We start from the raw sequence: 21,729 nt of genomic DNA, 5'->3' as shown, positions 1-21,729 counted from the left end.
CGACGCCTTGGTCACCATTCCCAAAGACTCCCCCCTCGCTGAACCTAAATAGGAAGTGTGGTGCTCCCTCACCCTCCCATTGAAATGGCAAGACCCCTCGAACACAAAAGAAACAGCTCATTGGATCTTGGACTCGGGGGCGAGTTATCATATGGTGAACAACTACAGCATGCTCATCCACCCGAGAACTTGCCGAAAGCGGATAATTACTGCCGGAAGCGAGGTCTTGGAAGCGGCAGCTATAGGAGATGCAAGCATATCAACAGATTACAGGGAAATCTCCCTACAAAATGTATTGTATGTGAAGCATCTTAATGTTAACCTTCTGTCAACGAATTCATTAACGGATGAAGGAGCACAAGTGATATTGGACACAACCGGTGGTCAAATTTTTCTAACAAACGGCATGACACTTAAGATTGCAAAGAATCGCGAGCGAGGACTTTTGGAGTTCCGAGGCGACACATGGCAAGAAAGCGCGATGGCCACATCAGCACCATTGTTTGAAGGTGTTGATGAGGAGTTCAAGCATATTAAGAATGAGCCGAAAGTTTCAAAGCAACAACTATGGCATGAGCGTCTTGGACACCCAGGAAGAGATAAAGCTAAGGCGATCACGAGCAAGTTAAAAGATAAGCATACCATGAAATTGGATCCAAACACTGCTCTGACATGTGAGCAGTGCATACGATCCAAGAGCACAAGCGCTCGGATGGGGAAAGGTAGCGGCGAAAGAGCCGTAGGGCCCCTGGATCTTATCCACGTCGATCTAATAATAGACTCGTCCCATGTGACGGAGTACACATGCATGTTGGTGCTGGTCGACGATCATAGCAAGTATGTGTATGCACAGCCATTGACACGAAAGAGTCATGCGTTTATGCAACTCAAAAGGATTGTTTCGTTCCTGGAGACACAGACGGATCGGAAGCTAAAAGCGATCCGATCCGATCAAGGAACGGAATGGAAAAGCAATGATGCATTAGAATGGTCGCTAGAAAAGGGCATAGAGTGGCAAACCACTGTAGGGTACAACAGCAAACAAAATGGACGGGTAGAGAGAATGAACAGGACCCTTGGAGAGAAGATGAGAACGTTGCTAATGCAGAGGAGACTACTGAAGAAGTTCTGGCCATACGCGATCAGAGCTGCAGCGTTCAAAATAAACCTCACTCCGAGCATTGATAATGAATTCCCTTATCAAGCAATGTTTGGCAAGTCGCCGGAATGAGCTTTAAAGCTCCTACGAGTGTTTGGTTGTCTGGCATGGGTAAACATACCCAAAGTCAAACGGGACAACAAGAAACTGGACCAGCGAGCCGTCACATCCATTTTCTTGGGATACAGTCTAGAGAGAAAGGGCTGGCTCTTCTACAGTCCAGACTATAATCCGAACATGTTCTGGAGCAATTCAGCAAAATTCATGGAATCAAAGTGCTGGTCAGACAGAACAGAATGGCGACCGGTTGACACAAAGGCACCTCCAGTGATGATGACAGAAGAGAATTTCGAAGATCTAGGATACAACAAAGAAAATATATTCGACGAAACAGATGAAGGGCCACTACAAGAATACATGGATATGGAGACAGATTTGGAAGAAAGGTTAAGCGGAGGAACAGCGGAGGTGATGGAACAAGGATCAACTGCCGAAACTCAGATTGACAGCGAATTCTTTGGACTCGTAGCGACGTGACCGGAAGGGAGAAAGAACCTGGACCCAACCATACATGAAGCAATGAGTGGAGAAGACAGAAAGCACTGGGAGGAGGCCATGCGAAAGGAGCTGGATGGATTGGAGGCGATGGGCACATGGGAGATAGCCGACCTCCCAAAGGGTGCAAACACCGTCGACACACGTTGGGTACTCAAGATCAAAACCGATGCAAACCTCGTGCCGACAAAGTTCAAAGCCCGGCTCGTGGCACGAGGTTTCACCCAACGCGAGGGCATCGACTACACAGAGGTCTTCGCACCAGTAGCACCCATCCAATCCATTCGAGGGGTGATCGCTGTCGCAGCAGTACGAGATTGGGAAATAGATTCTATTGACGTAAAGCAAGCATACCTGAACTCCACTATACACCATGATGTATATCTCAAGCCCCCAGTAGGAATCAAAATACCACCCGGAAAAGCGTTGAAGGTAGTGAAAGGACTGTACGGTCTGAAACAATCGGGCCGAGAATGGAACATTGAGTTAGACTCACATCTCCGGACGATCGGATTTCATTGCATGCCGAGCGCACCATGCCTATACTCAAGAGGGACAGGCGACAAGATCACGATCATCACAGCATACGTGGACGACATGCTGATAACATCACCCAGTCGTGATGAAGTAGACCGCACTAAGCGAGAGATCATGGACAAATGGGAGACGCAAGACAACGGAAGGATCAAAGAATTTCTGGGTATCAAGATCACACGTGATAGAAGACGGAAGAGGATATTTCTGGACCTAACGGCATACATCAAAGAAATGGTGAACAAATGGTTAGGAGGAGCAAACGAGAAATCTTGGGTACCCATGCTGAGCGTAGCGAACGTCGCCGGAGGCGAGAGATGTGAACCTCAGCGAGCAAAGAAGTATCAAGAGTTGGTCAGCCAACTATTATGGGTCTCCAACACAGCCCGACCAGATATTGCCTTTGCTGTTGGCGTATTGTCACGATATATGTCGATCCCGATCGACAGTGCATGGAAGGCAGCCATTCATGTGGTAAAGTACCTGAACCAAACGAACGAATATCAGTTGCACTTAGGAGGGGAGACAAACGAGCACTTGGATACACCGGTAACGACGTATACTGACACAAACTGGGCATCCGACCCCACAAATGGACGAAGGAGCACCTCGGGGTCGATAACATATGTGTATGGATGTCCAGTGAGTTGGAAATCTCACGTTCAAAAGTGTGTGGCATTGTCAGCAGTCGAAGCAGAGTTTGTCGCTGCTTCCGAAGCAGTGCGAGAAACATTGTTCTTCTCATATTTGCTCCGGGACTTGGAGATCACGGACGTTCGGCCTGTGCTATACACAGATAGCCAGGGGTGCATACAGGTGAGTAAAGATCCAGCCAAACATTGGAAGTTAAAGCACATTGACACACGGTATCATTTCGTCCACGATCACGTGCAAGAGGGCGATGTGGCAATCAAATATGTCGGAACAGCAAACAACGTTGCAGATGTCTTGACAAAACCTTTACAGGGTCTCAACACCTCACGATTGGCTAGGATGATAGGGCTGGAGATCCCGCTGAAGGGGGGAGTTGAAGATGCGTCGGCATCTCAAGCAAGATGCACGTGTCACGGCCGAGACACCGAGGTGCAGGAGGCTTACTTAAGTGAGAAGCACAATGAGGTACATGACTGTTGTCATGGTGACAGCTCAGTGGCACTCAGTATCATAGCAACACAGGAGTATGAATGAAGTGACACATCCTGTCTCGGATAGGACTAGAGCAGTGAATGGAGTATATATATGTGTTTGTCATTTAGGTCCACACTACTAAAACCAAGCATTATATAGAACATACGGCTGTGGTAAAGGGAGTCTGATCGTGACCCCGATAACGCCGTATACTAATTGTTATCTTCAATTTTCTTGCTTACTCCTTTGCGCACTCACCCACTACACCTTTATATACCACTCTGCACTTTCACAAAAGCGCTTGCAAAACATGATGCAAGGCTTCAGCATTCCGGACTACAAGTTGTGCCAAGATGCGAATCACGTATACATCGACGTCTCGTGTCAGGGCATGACCAGCGAAGATGGGAGGGCCAACATTGCTGTCGAGGGAAGGATCTTTGGGTTTCATGTGGAACCGTACTATTTGCCACTAGTTCTGCCTGGTACTGTGACCAGACCGCATTCGGCACAGGAACTGGTGAGGAGGATAGCGCAAGATGCAGCGTCGAGCAGCTCGCATAGTCAGGCATGGCAGTTTCGAGTGACTCTGACCAAAGCGCAGCAAGGCGAGCATTTTGAAGGATTGGACCAGCTGCAACCGCAATTGCTACCCGAGGATCAGCTGAAGCAGGCGTTTGCGGATGCTGAGCTGCAGAAGGGATTCTTTCAGCCCTCGGAAAGTGGCGCAAGTACGGGTGCGGGTGCAAAGCAAGAGGACGAGTGGACCAACGAGGCGGCCAAAGCGCTTTTGCAGCAAGCACTACGCGATCAACGACTGACCACGGTCAATGAGGATGATGGAGAGGCGGCAATCACTACCCCAGCGGCATCTAGCAGGACGAAAGGGCAAAGCTCTTCGGGAAAAGGGTTTGGATTTGGATTCAGGAGCAGCTTCCAGGGCTCTCTCATTCCAGCAGGATGTGCGGATAGAGGCAATGTACTCGAGGTGTCGGATCCGGATTCGACAGAACCGGCCAAACGCGAACAAGTGGCGCTGGCTTTCGAAGAGCAGCGTTGGGATGAAGGCATCTACATGGCTGATTTCTTGGATATCGACGGCGAGTTGGCGCACCTGCTTCGCTTCCAGCCATGCATACCTCTAGGCAGCAGTTGCAATACGGCAACTTGGGATGCTAGTACGGATATCGAAGCGCTCGCCCTCATTGTCCAATTGCTGTTTGCGCTCAGCTACGACGACCGAACCAACCAAGGTGAGCCAACCGTCGAATCTGGATGGACGATCGCCAAGCTCTCTCGTTCGCTGGCGGCGTCAACACTGCCGCAGACAGCATCGACGCCTCTACCGTCTCCCGAAAGCGTAGTAGCCTCGACGCTGATTGGATGCATGCGTAGAGCACTCACCGTCCCGCTATACCGACACTGGGAGCTGGCAGAGATGTGCATCGACGACGCACTGCGACGAATCGAAGCGGGCAGTGCTTACGTCGTCGAGTGTCTCGATCAGATCGCGACCCGTATGGAGGAGGGGAAAGATGCGATTCTCTCTCGCTTGTCTGAGGTGTGGATTGCTCCCCTTCTTGCTCAGCCACCGAGCCAAACGCAACTGGACCAGCTCAGCAGAGCCATTCGAACTGTCATCCGCCAAGGAAATGCCATCTCAAAAGAGGCAGTCGGAGGCGAATCATGGCATCTCCAACTCTTGCAACAGGCAGCAGAACAGTCATTGCAAGATGGCCAAGGTGAATTTGTATAAGCACAAATCACAGTTTGCATTCCCACGCCTCCGCACCCATTTATCGGCAAACATCCGAGCCACATCGCAAGATCCGAAGGCGAAAGAAGAAGGAGAACAAGTCGAATTGTTCACGGAGCGCTAAGGAAGCCTTTGAGTCAGTGACCCGCAATCTAACATGGCGTCTGTATCGGCTTCTGTATCGTACGACTGATCCGATTGGCCTTTCAGCAACGCGTCGCGCGGTGGCGCTTGGTGTGTCTGTCTTGGAGTGAGAGCGTGAATCTGTCGCGTTTCTTGCTCGCTTTCCCTTGCCTCAAAGAAGCTTCTTCTTCTTCTCCTTCCCCTCCCCGGCATCATTGCCATTCGATCTTGTTGAGCATCACTCCGACATTGCTCCTTCATAGCTCAGCATTACTTGGGCGTAACATAGCATCCTAAGCTATCCCACAGTTACCTTCATGTCCACGTGACACCAACTTTCGATGCCATCCCAAGCTCACCTGGACACACTCATCGGCACACCCGCAGCTTCTTCGTCAGCACTTCGGCTTTGCCGTTTGACACTCGGCTCAGCCGATACTGCTTGTTCAGCCAATCTGCTATAGTCACAATGGTGGGACGCGCAACTCCGAGGAGCAACACGCCAACGAAGGCGGCAGAATCTCGGGCTCAAGGTCGAATCACCTCCTTTTTCGCCACTCGATCCACTGCTGCTTCCTCCTCATCATCTCCCGCCAAAGCTGCTTCCTCTCAAGCTTCTCCCTCCATCCTCAAATCGACCGCAAAGTCAACCCGAGGCTCCTCGTCACCTCTCAAACCCTCGAATCCCACTTCCACTCGCAACAATGTCCAGATCAGCTCATACGAGCACGAGCACGAGCACGAGCACGAGCACGAGCACGAGCACTCGGGAACAGAGTCTCTCTCTGACGACAATGGCCTCTTCCGACGACGTCGCCACCGACGCAAACCAGTATCTGATAGTGACGACGACTTTCAGCCAGAGAAGCATGCTGAACAAGAAGAAGAAGAAGAAGACGACGACGACGACGATGACGACGACGACAAAGATAATGACGAGGACGAGGACGAGGACTTTGTTGCGGTTGAAGATGGCGGGAACGGCAGTGACAGTGACGCATCCGCTCCCATCATCTCAGCCAACGGTAGCGATCGATGCTCTGCAACTTGCTCGACAAGCATGCCAGAAACGCCAGCGGACGCAGATCCCAACAAGTTCGGCTACTTCTTTGGCTCTGACCCTTTCGTTGTGGTAGGCGACAAGAAGGCTGCACCTTTGAGGTCCATCTCCAACCTGCCCAAATCCTCATCCCAACGCTCTCTGCGTTCCACCGGTCCTCCCTCTCAGAACGGCAACAAGATGTTTTCGCTCTTCGATAGCCCAGCCAACAAGTCCAAGCGATCTCATCAGGCGCTCCAAGACGACGATTTCCTGGCTGATGACGACCATGATGAAAAGCCTCGCAAGAAGGGTAGTACTGCTGCAGGTGCCAAAGGCCGCGCAGGAGCTTCAGTCCCTTCCTTCTCCAGCGGCAAAAGTTGGAAGTCAAAGTTCGCTCAGCAGCGTCCTTTCAGAAAGATGCCGTTTGTACCCTCTCCAGCCCAAATCGCCGACTTACGTCAAAAAGTCAAAGTGAAGGCCGATAGCAACCTCTACCCCCCTATTCACGACCTTGCAGACATCTTTGGCGACATGATCGACCGTGCACCTGCCATCCTCGAACTCGCCAAGACGCTCAAAGACCGTCCCTTGCGTGTTGCTACCATGTGCAGTGGTACCGAGTCGCCCTTGCTGGCTCTCGAACTCATGTGCCGTGCCATTCACGAGAAGCACGGCATTCGCATCAAGGTCGAACACGTCTTCTCTTGCGAGATCGAACCTTTCAAGCAGGCCTACATCGAGCGCAATTTCTCACCACCCATTCTCTTCCGAGACGTGACCGAGCTCGGCGGCAAGAAGGCCCACACCGCTTACGGTGCACTGGTCCATGTGCCGGGTGACGTCGATATCCTGATTGCAGGTACTTCATGTGTCGACTATTCCCATCTCAACAACAGCAAAAAGGGTCTCAATGATGGCGGTGAAAGTGGACGCACCTTTCGTGGTATGCTCCAGTGGCTCATGCGTCACAAGCCCACCTTGGTCATTCTGGAGAATGTCAAGAACGCGCCATGGGTCGGTGTCGCAGAAACCATTGTCGCTGAAGCTGGCTACGATGTTGGCTTCAGCAACACCTTTGACACTAAGAACTACTACATCCCACACACTCGTCAGCGAGGCTACTTGCTCGCATGTCGCAACAACAACAACTCGTTGCCTCAGAACTGGGAGCTCATCACCAACGTTCTCATGCGTCCGGCATCCAGCCCGCTCGATGCTTTCCTCTTGCCGACCGATGACCCACGCATTCAGCGAGTTCGTCGCCAGTTTGCGCACGGAGAAGGTCTCAGCAAAGGCAGATCCACCATCGACTGGAGCAAATGTCAAAGTCGACACGAGCGAGCACGTGATGAAGAGGAGCTCGGCAAAACTCGTCCTCTCACAGCATGGGAAGAAGGAGGCACCTGTAAGATGTCACACGACGGTTGGAACGAGTGGGCTGTTCGTCAGCCTGAACGTGTTACCGATCTGTTGGATATCACCACACTTCGTTTTGCTGCCATGGGCCAAGATCCTATCTACAAGTCCAAGATTTGGGAGCTCTCTCAGAACGTCGATCGAAACGTTGCAGCTTCGCGACCAGGTATTGCTCCCTGTCTTACACCTTCAGGCATTCCTTTCCTCACCTCGCGTGGTGGTCCGTTGATCGGACTCGAGGCTCTATCGCTGCAGGGCCTGCCTCTTGACGAGCTCCTTCTCACTCGAGAGACGGACGATCAGCTGCAAGATCTTGCAGGAAACGCCATGAGCTCTACCGTAGTGGGTGCCTGTCTTCTTGCTGCATTACTCGTCGGCATGGATGATCTTCGCCAAGATGGCGAAAAGAGGAAAGCAGCCAAAGCAGCCAAAGCAGCCAAAGCAGCATCGCAAGAGAAGCTCGAGAGTGAGCTCAAGAGCACTGGCCAAGTCGTTGACAAGGTCGTGACTGACGAGAAGCATCACACCATTGCTCGCGATGAACTTTTGGCCTCGCAGCCACTGGATCTCACTTCTAGCCAGAAGGTCTCGATGCCAGAGTTGCTTGCAGCAGCGGTCAAAAGTGCCCAGCTGTGCAATTGTGAGGGACGAAGCCGTGTTGTCGAAGTTCCTGTCCATCGCTGTGCCGACTGCGACCACACCGCTTGCGAGACTTGCAAGGGTCGCCCTTTGCACAAGTTCATTCCGGACACCTTGGCTCGCTCGCCTCCGGATGACTTTGCTCCACTTCTCAAGGCAGCGCTTCCTATGCGTGTCGAAGCCAAGGGTCTCAGCAACGATCTTGTCACGTCACTCATGAAGGACCTGCCGTTCCAGGACGACTCGCTAGCAAAGCGATGGGGCAAGCGCCTTGTCGAGGTGCTCGAATCAGCCGAGTTCCGCTTCCAGTCGCTCCTGCGTCAAAAGGTGTGGCAGGCTCGATTTGCGGCGCCGGGAGCTCGTCTCGATCTGATGCTTGACCCTGTTGAGCCTCATTGGCGTATTCTCGTCGATCCTGCGGTCGATGAGCCTGCTGGCAGTCCTCTGCGCAAGTTGCTCATCCAGCCTGTCGCTCGTATGCCACTCGACGCCAAGGCAGACAACGTTGATCTCCTTCACGGACAGTGGCAGCTGTGTCTTCCCACCACCAAAGTTACCACCGTTGCAGTCCGCAGCGCCGGCAAGCAGGTGCAGACATGGCAGAGTGCGATGGGTCTTGGCGGCAAGTTTGCAGACAAGCTCCGCTACTCGGAGATGCATGTCACTGTTCCCGAGGACGTGCGGGACCTCTTGGATGCTGATATCGATGGAGCCTACGACTTGCTAGAGCAATGCGGTACTGCATGTGGTGCTCTCCACGTTCGTCGAGGAGATCAAGATACTGCCAACCGCCGTCGTCTCTTCCTCTTCATTGACACCGATCGATTCCAGGACCAGTCTGCCGATCGCTTCGTTTTCTCCACCGACACTTCTCGATGGCCTTACCCGCTCGAACGTGTTTCCGTTGCGCAGCTCGAGCCCGGCTGGCGACCAACCCTCGCAGTACCAGGAAAGGAACAAGTCGAAGAGAAGGTCAAGCTCACCATCTCGGGAGCTTGGCGCAACGTCGAGCCCTTCAGCGTGCGTGCAGGCAGTGGTGTCGATGGAAAGATGGCCATCCCTAAACAGACCTACCATCTGGATCTGCGCAAGGAAGACTGCACCTCTTCGGTGGCTGTCTTGACCTGTCAAGCACCCGTGCTGGGCCGTGGCATGGACCGAATTTGGCCTGCAGATGGCGTTTGGGGCCAAGTCGATCTGCTGCACAAGAGCAACACTACATTTAGCCATCTCGCCTGGCTTGTCGAGCGATTGCCAGATGTCGAGGCGCTAGATGGCTGGATGCCTGCCAAGCATGATCTTTTCGATTGCGCTACTTCAAATTGTCCTCTTTGTGCACCCTCGGAGCCGGACATTCAGTGGCTCGCCATCCCAGGCAAGCCTGTCATGCCTGTGGAGAACACGATGCAGGCGGGCCCTTACGAGCAAGCGCTCAAGAACCGTCCCTCGCCCTTTGTTGTGCAGCTGCGTCTCAAGAACGACGTTGCGCAGGTTCGATTCGGTCTCAATGCCGCTACTCTGATGCATCGTGCTGTTTCGCGTCTACCACCATCCAAGAACGCGGGTGCTGTCGAGCTCTCATGGCGTCTCACCAAACTCGATCGCTCCATCGACATTTTCCGTCTTCCCCGCTACACTCTTTGCAGCAATCGACAGGACCCCGAAGCGCCGACTCCAGACCTTTTTGCGCTCCAGCTTCGACGAGAGCAGAAGCGATCGCTTACTTGGATGCTCAAGCAGGAAGAGGCTGATGTGCAGCCGTTCCATGAGGAAGAGATTTCGGAAGGTCTACTCGACCCACTTGGCTGGCGTGCGGAGGGACGCGCTATTCGACCTGTCACCGTTCGTGGTGGTGTGTTGGCTGATGCGGTTGGTTACGGTAAGACATGTATCTCGCTAGCTCTCATCGCCTCTTCTCCGCATCGAAAGGAGCTTCCTGCACTCCCTGCCGGCGAAAATGGCACCTACATCCCGACTCGTGCCACGCTCATCATTGTTCCGGGTCACTTGTGCAAGCAGTGGGAGAAGGAGGTCCGCAAGTTCTGCGGCGACAAGCTCGCCGTCCGCGTCGTCACTTCCAAGCAAGAGCTGAACAAGCTTACAGTGAGAACAGTGCTCAACTGTGATATCTTGATCATGTCAGTCACCGTGTACAAGTCGGATGCGTACTGGGAGACTTTGGCTTCGATTGCGGCGTCCAACCCTCTGCCCAACCGTGCAGGTCGATTCTTCAACGCTGCGCTCAAGAAGTCGCTCGAGGCGCTCAAGAACCGTGTTCGCGAGCTGACTAGCAAGAAAGAGGATGGCGAGAACAGCGACATCCGTCAGCTTCTGCGCTCGGTCCGAACCAAGGTTGACTTTGATGACTCGCATCTTACCACGCATAAGGCACGAAGCCGGTTGAAGGGCAAAGCGTACGTGGATGCCAACGTTGGCAAGGAAGGCGAGGAGGAGGATTCGCAAGATGATGAAGACGAAAAGGAGCTCAAAGCAGCCGCTAAGAAAAGCAAAAACAGCAAAGCTCTGCCCAAAGAGCTTCAGTCTTCCAGCAAAAAGGACCCTGATCCGTGGGGTCTCACCTCATCCTCCGTCCAACACGATTGGCACAACATGACCTGTCCCCCACTCGAAATGTTCATGTGGAACCGAGTCATCGTCGACGAATTCCACTACATCGGTGAGACCATGGACCGCACCCTCGCCGGAGTCACCTCCCTTCAAGCCCGCTCGAAATGGATCCTCTCCGGTACACCTCCCACCGCTGACTTTGCCGATGTCAAAAGCATCGCTGTCTTTCTCAACGTTCATCTCGGTGTCGATGATGATGCAGACACCACCAAAGATTCGGTCCGCAAAGCTCGCGAGAAGATGCGTACCGCAGCGGAGAAGTTCAACAACTTCCGAGAGATGCACTCCCCCGCCTGGCATCATAGGCGACAGGAGGTGGCGCAGAGGTTCTTGGATCGATTTGTGAGGAGTAACGAGCCAGAGATCGGGGAGCTGCCGAGTCAGCAGTTGATCAAACCAATTAGGTTGCCTGCTGCTGAGTCTGCGTTGTATTTGGAACTGGCGCATGCGATTGAGAATCTCGATCTGAGACATCAGAGGAAGGTCTTTAAGGCTAGACCCAAGGCGAAGACGGCAGCGGCGAGGGTTGCTGCAGCGAGGACAAAGGGTGGAGATAGTTTAATCGATGATGATGATCTTGATTCAGATGATTCGGATGGTGCGGCGGGTAAGAAGAAAAAGGGGAAGAAGGTGGTGAAGGAGGTCAAGCGGAAACAAGGAGATCCTCAGCTGGAGATGAGTCATCGTGATCAGCGCCTTATCGACACACTTGGTAGTTCTGCTTCTCCTGAGGAGGCTTTGCTCAAGCGTGCTTCCGTGTACGACGATTTCGCAGGTGTTGATCTGGATGCGATGGAAGGAGTGAACAACGCGATCAAAGCGTGCGAGTACATTGTTCGAGAACGACGCAAGCAACTTGCAGACTGTCGGGAGCAATTGGAGCGTGAGCTTCCCATTGCGCTCGAACAGCATCTTCTGGTCCTCCATCACTTCGGATATCGGGACGAGAACCGACAGGCGTTTGCGGACTACGTGCGAAACGCGCATAATGCAGCATGGGGCGATAAAGAGTCCAAGCAGATGGTACGCGAAATCCTCGATGCCGCCAACTGCACTATGTCTTCCGTCACTCGCAGTGCGGCTAAAGCGCATTTCTCCAAATCCGGCGTACTGCAAGCAGCACTGAAGAGGCGAGCTAAAGAGCGAGCTGCTGCAGAAAAAGGCGGCGGTGCTAATGCTACCGCTGCTGACGATGATGGTGGGAAGAAAGCCAAGATCGATCCTAAAGCTGTTGCTTGGGCTGAGGAGTACCATCTTCGAGCGCTCGTCCACCAACTTACTCGCCTGCGCAACGAGCTTGTCGGTCGAGTCAACGCATTACGCTTCTTCACCATGATCCGTGATTGTCAGCGTGCGCATCTCGAAGGAGTCCAGGTTCAAGTTATCTGCCCGGCCAACAAGTGCAAGCACTCTGGCAACCCTCTTCCACTCAGCGAAGTCAGCATTTCCTCCACCTGCGGACACAGTGGTTGCAGGGAATGCGTTCTTCGAGAAGCCTACATTGGGAAATGCCCTACGGAAGGCTGTGCTGCGTTAGCAAAACCAACTTCCATCGTACAAGCCTCTTCTCTCGGTGCGGAAGATGATGGAAAAGCCACTCGTTACGGTACAAAGCTTGCCCTTCTATGCGCGCTGCTCCGTCGAATCCCGCCCACGGAACGCGCGTTGGTGTTTTGTCAGTTTGAAACGCTTACCGCTACCGTAGCTGAGGCTTTATCCGCGTATGGAATCTCGTTCGTCCAACTCACGGGTACAGCTAAACGTCGATCGGACCTTCTCGAAGCGTATCAGGAAGAATCAGGCGCGAGAGTTCTGCTGCTTAATGTGGATGATGAGTCGGCGGCTGGGTCGAATCTTACCGTTGCCAACCATGTCATTTTTGTTGGGCCGCTATTGAAGCAGGAACAGCAGCAGTACGAAGCGACGATGACACAAGCTATTGGTAGATGTGTAAGGTATGGTCAGATGAAAAAAGTTTTTGCGTGGAGGTTGATTAGTATGGAAACGATTGATCAGGAGGTGATGGAAAGGAGGGAGAGGGTTAAGCTCATCACCAAAGACGAAGCTGCGGAAGCTGATACGGGGGCTAAGGGGGAGGGGACAACAACAGCGGCGAACGGAGAAACGATTAAATCGACTCTGGTTGTGCAAGAGTTGGATAAGGAATTCAATGCGGCTTTGAAAGGAGCATTGGTGCTACAAGATGTTGGGTCGACTTCGGGGTGTAAAAGGAAACGAGGCATGGAGGGAGAGGTGGAGGGGGTGGGAGGGAAAAGGAAGAGACAAGCGGGGAAGAAAAGTAAAAGAGTTGATAGTGACGAGGAGGAAGAAGAGGCGGAAGAAAGCGAAAGTGATATAGAGGCTTTGGAAGAAGCAAGTCCTCCAGCTAGATCTGGGAGGGGCAGGATGGTGAGGAAAGCTAAGGCGAAGAAAGCTATTGTGCTGTCTTCTGATAAGGAGGAGGAGGAGGAGGAGGGGTGATTCGCTGGCCCAAACGAGAACCGTTACCTTGTGATGTGATTGTAATATATTGATTTGATATTCTGTCTGCTGCGTGCGTTCTGTGACAGCTATTCTTGCTGCTTCTCTCTGCAGCGACCTTGCTCCAACTTGGTGGGTCACTGCAATGGGGCTTTGAGAAGCGAAACAGGGGCGGGATATATCAAGTTAAACGAGAGAGAGTGTAAGTACAAAAGGAAAGTAATCCGAAAGCATCTAACCTCGTTTGCCACATGCAAATGCTCTGCATGCTGCATCACTGGCGATCAAATGGAACTCTTTGTAAAAGAAAGGTCGCTATTCGGACTGGCCATCTCCTCAGCCCCATGCACCTGGAAATGTCTAATCTCTTCTCTGGGATAATCGGGATACTGGATCTTATCCTCCTCTCTATCCTCCTCCTTATCCTCCTCCTCATCCACCTTTCTACTTGTTATCGTGCTCATTGAAGCTTTAAAGGCGACCATCCTTTCGCTTTGCGGTTTGACTTGCTGAACCCCCGACAAAGACAGTTGTCCCTGTTGTTTGACCAACATGCTTGGTGAAGTCAAGCCGAGTTCGATCTTCTGTTCATGTCTACTCCTATGTTGGACCACGGTAATATCTTTTGGATTCTGCGTCCTAATCACGTTCAAGCCAATTGCGGCTCTGAACAAGGGATCCAAGGTGGCAACTGTACAGAACGAGGCAAAAAAGGTACAGCTGGCAATTGTAATCAAAGAAATAGCCAGCACGGCTGTAGTCATAACGGGAACGATATCGCCGTTTAGCACGCCCTTCGGATAAGAACCTGCGACAATATAAATGGGAACGAAGGCGAAAGCGGGAATGCAAAAGACCAAAATATTGACATAGACGATAGCTAGTATCGTCATTTTCCACGTCGCCAAGTTGATTTGAGCCGAGTTATTGCTGGATGAAGGTCTGCCTTTGGTAATGAGATAAAGTAGTTTTTGGAAGAATGTGGTACAGTTGGGTGGAAGTGGGTCCGGGTAACGAGAACATACGTGATCCACCAAACTGACGATATTGGGCAAACCATAGATGATGCATGGAATAAAAAGGGCCCAAGATGCAGCTGCGAAGATGGCAAGGTTGATGCAAACATAACGATGACTTTCGAAGTAAGCCGCTGTGACTCTACGTGCGGTGTAGATGAGTTGATCGGATGCGACAAGTTGGTCACCAGTAAAAGGCTTTGCTTTATTATGAGCCAAAGCATGGATCTCATGCAAGATCTCGAGGGAAAGAAGCTTTCTAGCGAGATATTTGGCATGGTAATAGTGATAACCCGACATCGAAACAAGGCCGATTGCGCTGATGAAGAACAAAACACAGGGGAGGATAAGGGTAGTATTGACGAGTGCAGGCCAATTTGGAATGGCAAGATAGTACCACTTGCAACCAAGGTTCGAGTGTTGTGCTTTCACCGAGCAAAGTGGAGAACCTGGACTACATCCCACCGCAAAACCATGAATGCTGACATAGGCACCAATCACCAAAGGTACCCACGGAAGAGGGATCACCCACCACCACTCCATCGAGCTAAGATGAGCATAAGAAAAGGCAGCAATAACAAGAGCGGTAACACCCCAAGCGACAAGGTAAACTGCAACGCCGACAACGAGAACGAAAACCGCGTTGGCTACGTAGAAAGTTCCGTGGCAAGAGTCTCTCTTGGTGATGATCCATAGTTTCCCCAAGCTACGCTTTTTGATGAGCATGACCGTACAGACGAGGAAAGTGACGATCACTTGGAATTCGCTGGCGAGGAGCCAGATACGGTTTCTGCGTGGTTGGGGTGCATGCATGATGTTGTAGAGTACCTTGACTAGCTGTTCTTGAGTTTGGCCGCGGTGGAGGAAGATCATATCATCAGGAGTGATAGTACGCAAGAGCGAAAGCGCTCTGGTGGGAGCGTCCAGGTCGGGGACCATTGCCGCTGACATGATGGCGAACTGTAATGAGAAGAAACACCCAATGAGCGATGAAGAGAAAAGCGATGAAGGTACAAGGAAAGTAGACAGGAGGAGGAGGAGGAAAAAGTAAGAGGGGCGCCAAGAGACAAGACAACAGCCTTATAAGCAGTCGGCATTCAACATTGGAGCAGACTTGCACGCAAAACCATGGTTCCAAAAGCCCAAGCCGAGCTGAGGATTCAGAACCAAAGGGCCATCCTTCTGGCCAATTGGTCAAGCTATGAGAACTATAAGGAGAGGATAGAGCGCTTGCAGTAGAGACTAGTCAGTGGTGGCTTGAAGAGGCCAAGCGCTTTTGTTCTGCACCGCACGGGCCCCTGGTAAACTGGAGTCGCATTCGGGTAGCGACCAGCCCAAAGCACGGTTCGAAGCAAGAAAGGACCAAAGCACCGCATGCACATCATAGCTCCGAAGGAACATACGCATGGGTATGCAACATGCAACATGCAACATGCAACATGGTGTGGAAAAAAAAAAAAAAAAAAGCAGCTACACATGGTGATGAAGTACAAGTTGCACTCACCTCACTGGTCCGTTGAGCAGTTCTTGACAGGTGTGAAAGGGGGGGGGGGTTTTTCAGCCTCGTGTGTGCTCTTTCTGATCTAACATCGTTTTTGGCAATACGGCACGTGACGCATAGAGTAGCGAGTAGCGGAAGAGAGAATTGCAACGCGACTCTGAAAAGGCAAAATGCGCAGTTCCACTCGACACCTTCTCGTACGAATAGATGCACTTGAACTAGCTTGCCTCTGACGTTCTCTCTTTCTCTCTGTCTCTCTCTCTCTGTCTCTCTTTCTTTCTCTCTTTCATCTCATTTCTTCAACTGGTTTCTCCTTCCCGCTTCCATCGTCTCCTCTTTGGCACTGGCTCAATCTCTTTCGCTTCCTTCCACTCACCATCTCGATCGGACATCTCAATCCTCTTTGGCTTTGTCTTGCTCGCAGCTGCCGCGCGGAAGAGCGATCATTCCCGCTCTTGGAGAAGTTGAAAGCGTACAAGAGACACTGCTTTCCGCTCAACCCCACACCTCTTGCTTGCGCAATCCCCGCTCAAAGCTCCCGTCTGTCATGGCGGCAGCTCATACAAACAAGGCGTCCAGTGGACATACCAACGGGAAGGACACTCGTCACCATGACGACGACTCACACGACGAACAGCTTCTCCGTGCAGCTGCTCAGGCGGATAATCAGGACTACGCCCCTTCCCCTTGCTCCTCTCAGCCAGCCTCTACTACGACGGCTACTTCAACGCCAACTTTAGCAGCAGCAGACTCGTCTTCAATGGCTCGCTCCGCTAGCAATAAAGGTCGCAAGGCCGCAGAGTCAGATCTAGACCCAGCTATCCATGAAGAAAGGTTCAGCAAGCTCAAGTTCTTGCTCCAACGTTCGGGTGTCTATTCTCGTATCATGGGCGAGAAGATGGAGAAGGAGCGAAAGGCACGTGCAGAAGCAGCTGCAAAGCAACAGGCTCGTCGCAACGCTGCAAAGGCCAATGGCGATGCTCCTTCCGAACCACAGCCTGCCGCTCCTGCTCGCAAGACTCGCTCAGCTGCCACGGGCAATGAACAACCTGCCACATCCAACACCACTGCAGAACGCGAGTCTCGCCGCAGAGACACCCGCAAGCGTAAAGTCGACGAGCCACTGAGCGTCACCAGCTTCCTCGACGAGGATGATCTCGAAGCTGCCAAGCAGCAAGCGGAACAGGCCAACAAGAAGTCAAAGACGCAAGCTTCACACGACAAGGATGCCGATAGCTCCGAGACAAAGCGAGATGCAGGCAACAACCAAGGTGGACGTCGCAATCAGCCCAAGCTCGTCACTGGTGCCAAAATGCGAGAGTATCAGCTTGACGGTCTTGAATGGCTCATCAGTTTGTACGAGAACGGTCTCAATGGTATTCTTGCCGATGAGATGGGTCTCGGCAAGACACTACAAACCATCTCTTTCCTCGCCCATCTTCGTGAGAAGGGTGTCTGGGGTCCGTTCCTTGTCGTTGCTCCTCTCTCCACCATCAACAACTGGGTCCTCGAGTTCCAGCGCTTCACTCCCGACATCCCCGCCGTCATGTATCACGGAGATCCTGAGGAGCGTCGCCTCATCCGTGACCGTCGTCTCCGTATGCCCAGCAAAAAGGACAAGCAGAATGACTTCCCTATCGTAGTCACCAGCTACGAGCTCATCATTCGTGATCGCAAGTGGCTCGCAAACTATCCATGGAAGTTCATCGTCGTCGACGAGGGTCACCGTCTGAAGAACCTCAATTGTCGTCTCATCCGAGAGCTCAAGACTTACCGCAGTGCCAATCGACTCATTCTCTCTGGTACACCGCTACACAACAACCTCGCCGAGCTTTGGTCGCTGCTCAACTTCATTCTGCCGGACATCTTTGACGACTTGGCTACCTTTGAGACTTGGTTCGACTTTTCTGACATTCACGACGAGCAAGGTTCGTCTCGCATCTTGTCCAAGGAGAACAGCACCTCGGTCATCACACAGCTGCACGAGATCCTGAAGCCTTTCTTGCTTCGTCGATTGAAGAACGATGTCGAGACCGACCTGCCACCCAAAAAGGAGTACTTGCTCTATGCTCCATTGACCGAGCTGCAGAAGGAGCTCTACAATTCCGTTGTCAACGGAGAGATTCGAAGGTGGTTGCTCGAGCGCAAGTCTGGTTTGCCATGGAACGAGATTCAGGACATTCTCGACGACCCGGATGGCGTCAACACCGCTTCCTCTTCCCTCCCCACCACACGTGTTGCTTCTGCAGAACAGAGTCGCAACCAGTCTCCACACCCTTGGGCTGCCGCCACCAAGCGTCTCGACATCCACGCCCAAATCAGCAACGGCAAAGGCGACGGCGAAGAGCAAGAAGAGAAGCCAAAGCGTGGTCGCGGCCGTCCACCCAAGAATGGGAGCACCAAAACTTCCCGCTCCTCTTCGGCTGACTACCATATCGATACAGACGAGCAGCAGACCGCTTCCGGCGCCTCAACCCCCCGTCACCAATCCAATCGCCGAGCCAAACGAGGCGTCAACTACCAAGTCGACGACATGAACGATCACACCTACTTTGACAAGCTCGAACAAGAACTCAACAAACGTCCCAAACAGCTCTCCGCCGCCCAAGCTGAACGACAAGGCAAGCTCTACTCGATCCGCGAGGCGCAAAAGCAGATCAAAAATATGCATCTCGAAAACGTCGTTATGCAGGCACGAAAGATCTGCAACCATCCTTTCCTTTTCGATTGGCCTGTCGATACCGACTCGGGCACACTTGTCGTTAATAAAGATCTCATCAATGCTTCGGGTAAAATGCTCATGCTTAACCGATTGCTCGATGAACTATTCAATCGCGGTCATAAAGTTCTCATCTTCAGTCAGTTCACAACTATGCTCGACATTATCGAAGAATGGGCGAACGAGTTCAAAGGTCTCCGAACATGCCGAATCGATGGCACAACTCCACAAGAAGAACGTCGATCACAAATGAAATCATTCAACGAAGACACAGGTGCTGATGCATGCAACCTCTTCCTTCTCAGCACACGTGCCGGTGGTCTCGGAATCAACCTAGTCGCAGCAGACACGGTCATTTTCTACGACTCGGATTGGAACCCACAGATGGATCTCCAAGCTCAAGACCGCGTTCATCGTATCGGTCAAACTCGGCCCGTTCTGATCTTCCGTCTTGTCTCTGCAAATACAGTGGAGCAGAAGATCCTAAAACGTGCCGGAAACAAGCGAAAACTGGAAGCCCTCGTCATTCAACAAGGAAAATTCCGTCTTCCTGCCGGCTACCAATCCTCCCTACCTACAGGCAAGAAGAAAAAAGAAGACGAGCTGAAAGAAATCGCTAGCCAACTCTTGGCACTCGAGTCCGAACAGGTGTTTTTGGTAAAAGACGAAAACGACCAGATCATTTCCGACGAAAATTTGCATCAGCTCTTGGATAGGTCGAAAGATGCATACCAGAGGAAAATCGGTTGGGTGAGTAATGTTGATACACAACATGTAAATAGACCGGGCAGGAACAATGCCGGTACCAGAGCGGCCTTCGAGGTTACTGAGACAAAGACGGATGAGGCGAATGAGGAGATTGCGAAATTGTTGGCTGCAAACTGAAAGCAGCTTTACCTTCGCTTGCAGGCGATTAAGACTAGAAGCTTTGAACAGTCATCAGACTTCGGGCTGCGACATTCTCACGATCAATGTCGACAAAGGCGCTTTGCACACGGCTTTGGTTGAGTTGAAATGTGTATACATATGCATCTTAGTAACTGAATGTATAAACAAGCTTGATCTAAAGCTCTACGCACTCGGCTTAAGCTGGAACTCCTGCTGCTGCAACAACTCAGCAATCCTCTCTGCAGCCCAAATAAAATCACGCTCCTCTAACCATACTTGAGCACTCAACCTAGCCCAGACCTTACCAGCATGAGGGTAGAACATGACAAAAGTATCGTGCTGCTGCATCAACTTGGTCTGTAAACTTGCTGCGATAAAAGCAAGCTGATTCGCATCGCCCTGCTCGGCATTGCTAGTTGCAATGGGGATTGAAATGTTAGCCATTGCTGCGGTTAGACTTTGGTTGGAGGGGGAGGAGGAGGAGTTTGGAAATTGCATTAGGTGGGAATTTTTTCCGAGTTTTGATGCGAAAGCAGTACCGGCTTTGAGAGCAAGATTGCAGTTGTATTGCATGATGGCATTTTCTCCACCCATCCAGCGACGGAACTGGAGGGCGTAAGGGATGGTAAGGTAGTTTCCTAGATCTATTGTTCCTGTCCATTCCCAACTGCTGACGTAGTTCGAAGTGGCATTTGTAGGAAATAATTCTGGGGGGGTGGCAAGGTTGGGTGAAATGTATTCGTGTGATGTGGGAATTGCTAGTGCTAATGATTGGTTTCGTTTGGGTGTGTATAGTAGTGCTACTCCGCGGTGACATGAGAGCCATTTGTGACAGTTGCTGATGAAAAAATCAGGGTCTGCCGAGCAAAGGTCTAGTGGGATTTGTCCAACAGCATGCGCTCCATCCACTAGAGATAGGATCGAATGTTGACGGAACAAAGCGCAAAGTTGTTCCCATGGTACAATTACTCCCGGGATCGAGGAGATTGCATCGACGACTGCGATTTTAATCGTAATCTGCTCTGCACGAGCATGTTGTATTGCATCTCGAGTTGCCGAAAGCACTTGTTCGTGAGTAAGAGGATAAGAAAGAGGCACCTTAACAATTCGAAGTTTAAAACTTTCATTGCTATCTATAATATACTGAACCGCCTTACCACAAGCTCCATAAATAGTCTCGTACACTAAAATTGCATCCCCCTGCTGCCACCTACCATTGAAACTCCTAAGTACAGCATTAACTGCACTAGTGGCATTAGGAACGAGCACAAGATCCTCCTGATCACACTTGACCAACTGGGCAAGTTCCTTACGTGCCTGTTGCAAATAAGGCCGGTATTGAAGACGAACAAACCTATCTGGTCTACGTTCCGCTTCGTGAAGAAACTCTTTGTAGATATCCAGAACGTAGTTAGGACATGCTCCGAAAGAGCCATTGTTCAGTGGTACGTAGTTCTCATCGAATCCGTAGTACGGTCGTAGGGCGTGACCGAATCCAGGGAACGCGGTCGAGTTGAGTTGGTTTTGGTGCGCTGCTATACGTTCTTCCAGGTTAGTCATCGTCGCAAACTAGCCAGGGTGGTCAAAGTGGGAGGGGATCGAGGGGATCGGGGGGATGGAGAGGATGGAGGGGGAAGGGGGAAGGGGGAAAGCGAAGAGGTGCGGAAAGTATATATGTTATCTGTGGCTAAAGGTCAAGTGGTGGTCCGAGTGACAATCGGAAGGAAAGAGTGTTGATAAAGTGGCCGAGCTGAGATTCTGGGGTGCCGCTTTCCGACGGAGAGCGGTTCGATTTTGTGGACGCGCCAAGGCCGGAAAATTGACCGATACCACCGAGCGCTCTCTTCGATCCTAACAAACACCTGGCTCGATTCCATACATTGCGTGTGTCTTGTTGGTGTCGGCAACCTCATCTTCATTGCCAGTGAATCCGGCCGGGATACCGAATGGATGTGCGGTCGCAATGACTCGAAAGTAAGAAAGTCTCCGAACCATTCAAAAGCGGATGCATGACGCCAGGATAACATTCAGGCACGAGCAGATGACAGTCGCGTGTGGCGTTGACTGAGCTGCTCGGAAGGTGGGCTTCCAGTACTCCGCCGCAAGGGGTCGCAGGGATATATATATATATATATATGCATTCG

At 51.8% G+C, this 21,729-nt stretch overlaps 6 protein-coding genes across 6 annotated transcripts; 4 read left to right on the top strand and 2 right to left on the bottom strand.

Moving 5' to 3' along the window:
• Window positions 1-151: 151 nt before the first annotated feature.
• Window positions 152-1,231, top strand: UHO2_07238 (uncharacterized protein; the record flags this gene model as incomplete). Its single annotated transcript, XM_041555054.1, has 1 exon — window positions 152-1,231. The coding sequence occupies one exon, from the start codon at window positions 152-154 to the stop codon at window positions 1,229-1,231; it is 1,080 nt and encodes a 359-aa protein (XP_041410988.1).
• Window positions 1,232-3,689: 2,458 nt separating this feature from the next.
• Window positions 3,690-5,132, top strand: UHO2_07237 (uncharacterized protein; the record flags this gene model as incomplete). Its single annotated transcript, XM_041555053.1, has 1 exon — window positions 3,690-5,132. The coding sequence occupies one exon, from the start codon at window positions 3,690-3,692 to the stop codon at window positions 5,130-5,132; it is 1,443 nt and encodes a 480-aa protein (XP_041410987.1).
• A 592-nt stretch (window positions 5,133-5,724) lies between these two features.
• Window positions 5,725-13,461, top strand: UHO2_07236 (uncharacterized protein; the record flags this gene model as incomplete). Its single annotated transcript, XM_041555052.1, has 1 exon — window positions 5,725-13,461. The coding sequence occupies one exon, from the start codon at window positions 5,725-5,727 to the stop codon at window positions 13,459-13,461; it is 7,737 nt and encodes a 2,578-aa protein (XP_041410986.1).
• A 284-nt stretch (window positions 13,462-13,745) lies between these two features.
• On the bottom strand, window positions 13,746-15,428 carry UHO2_07235 (uncharacterized protein; the record flags this gene model as incomplete). The annotated part of the gene is made up of 1 exon (XM_041555051.1): window positions 13,746-15,428. One exon carries the CDS (start codon window positions 15,426-15,428, stop codon window positions 13,746-13,748), a length of 1,683 nt encoding a protein of 560 aa, XP_041410985.1.
• Window positions 15,429-16,525: 1,097 nt separating this feature from the next.
• UHO2_07234 (uncharacterized protein) lies at window positions 16,526-19,582 on the top strand (the record flags this gene model as incomplete). Its single annotated transcript, XM_041555050.1, has 1 exon — window positions 16,526-19,582. The coding sequence occupies one exon, from the start codon at window positions 16,526-16,528 to the stop codon at window positions 19,580-19,582; it is 3,057 nt and encodes a 1,018-aa protein (XP_041410984.1).
• A 186-nt stretch (window positions 19,583-19,768) lies between these two features.
• Window positions 19,769-21,145, bottom strand: UHO2_07233 (uncharacterized protein; the record flags this gene model as incomplete). The annotated part of the gene is made up of 1 exon (XM_041555049.1): window positions 19,769-21,145. The coding sequence occupies one exon, from the start codon at window positions 21,143-21,145 to the stop codon at window positions 19,769-19,771; it is 1,377 nt and encodes a 458-aa protein (XP_041410983.1).
• Between the last annotated feature and the right edge of the window lie 584 nt (window positions 21,146-21,729).

The sequence above is a fragment of the Ustilago hordei genome (assembly GCF_900519145.1).
Source record: "Ustilago hordei strain Uho2 genome assembly, contig: UHO2_contig_25, whole genome shotgun sequence".
Classification (NCBI taxonomy): Eukaryota; Fungi; Basidiomycota; class Ustilaginomycetes; order Ustilaginales; family Ustilaginaceae; genus Ustilago; species Ustilago hordei.
Note: the sequence above shows the minus strand (reverse complement) of the source record. Positions and strands in the feature narration are given on the sequence as shown.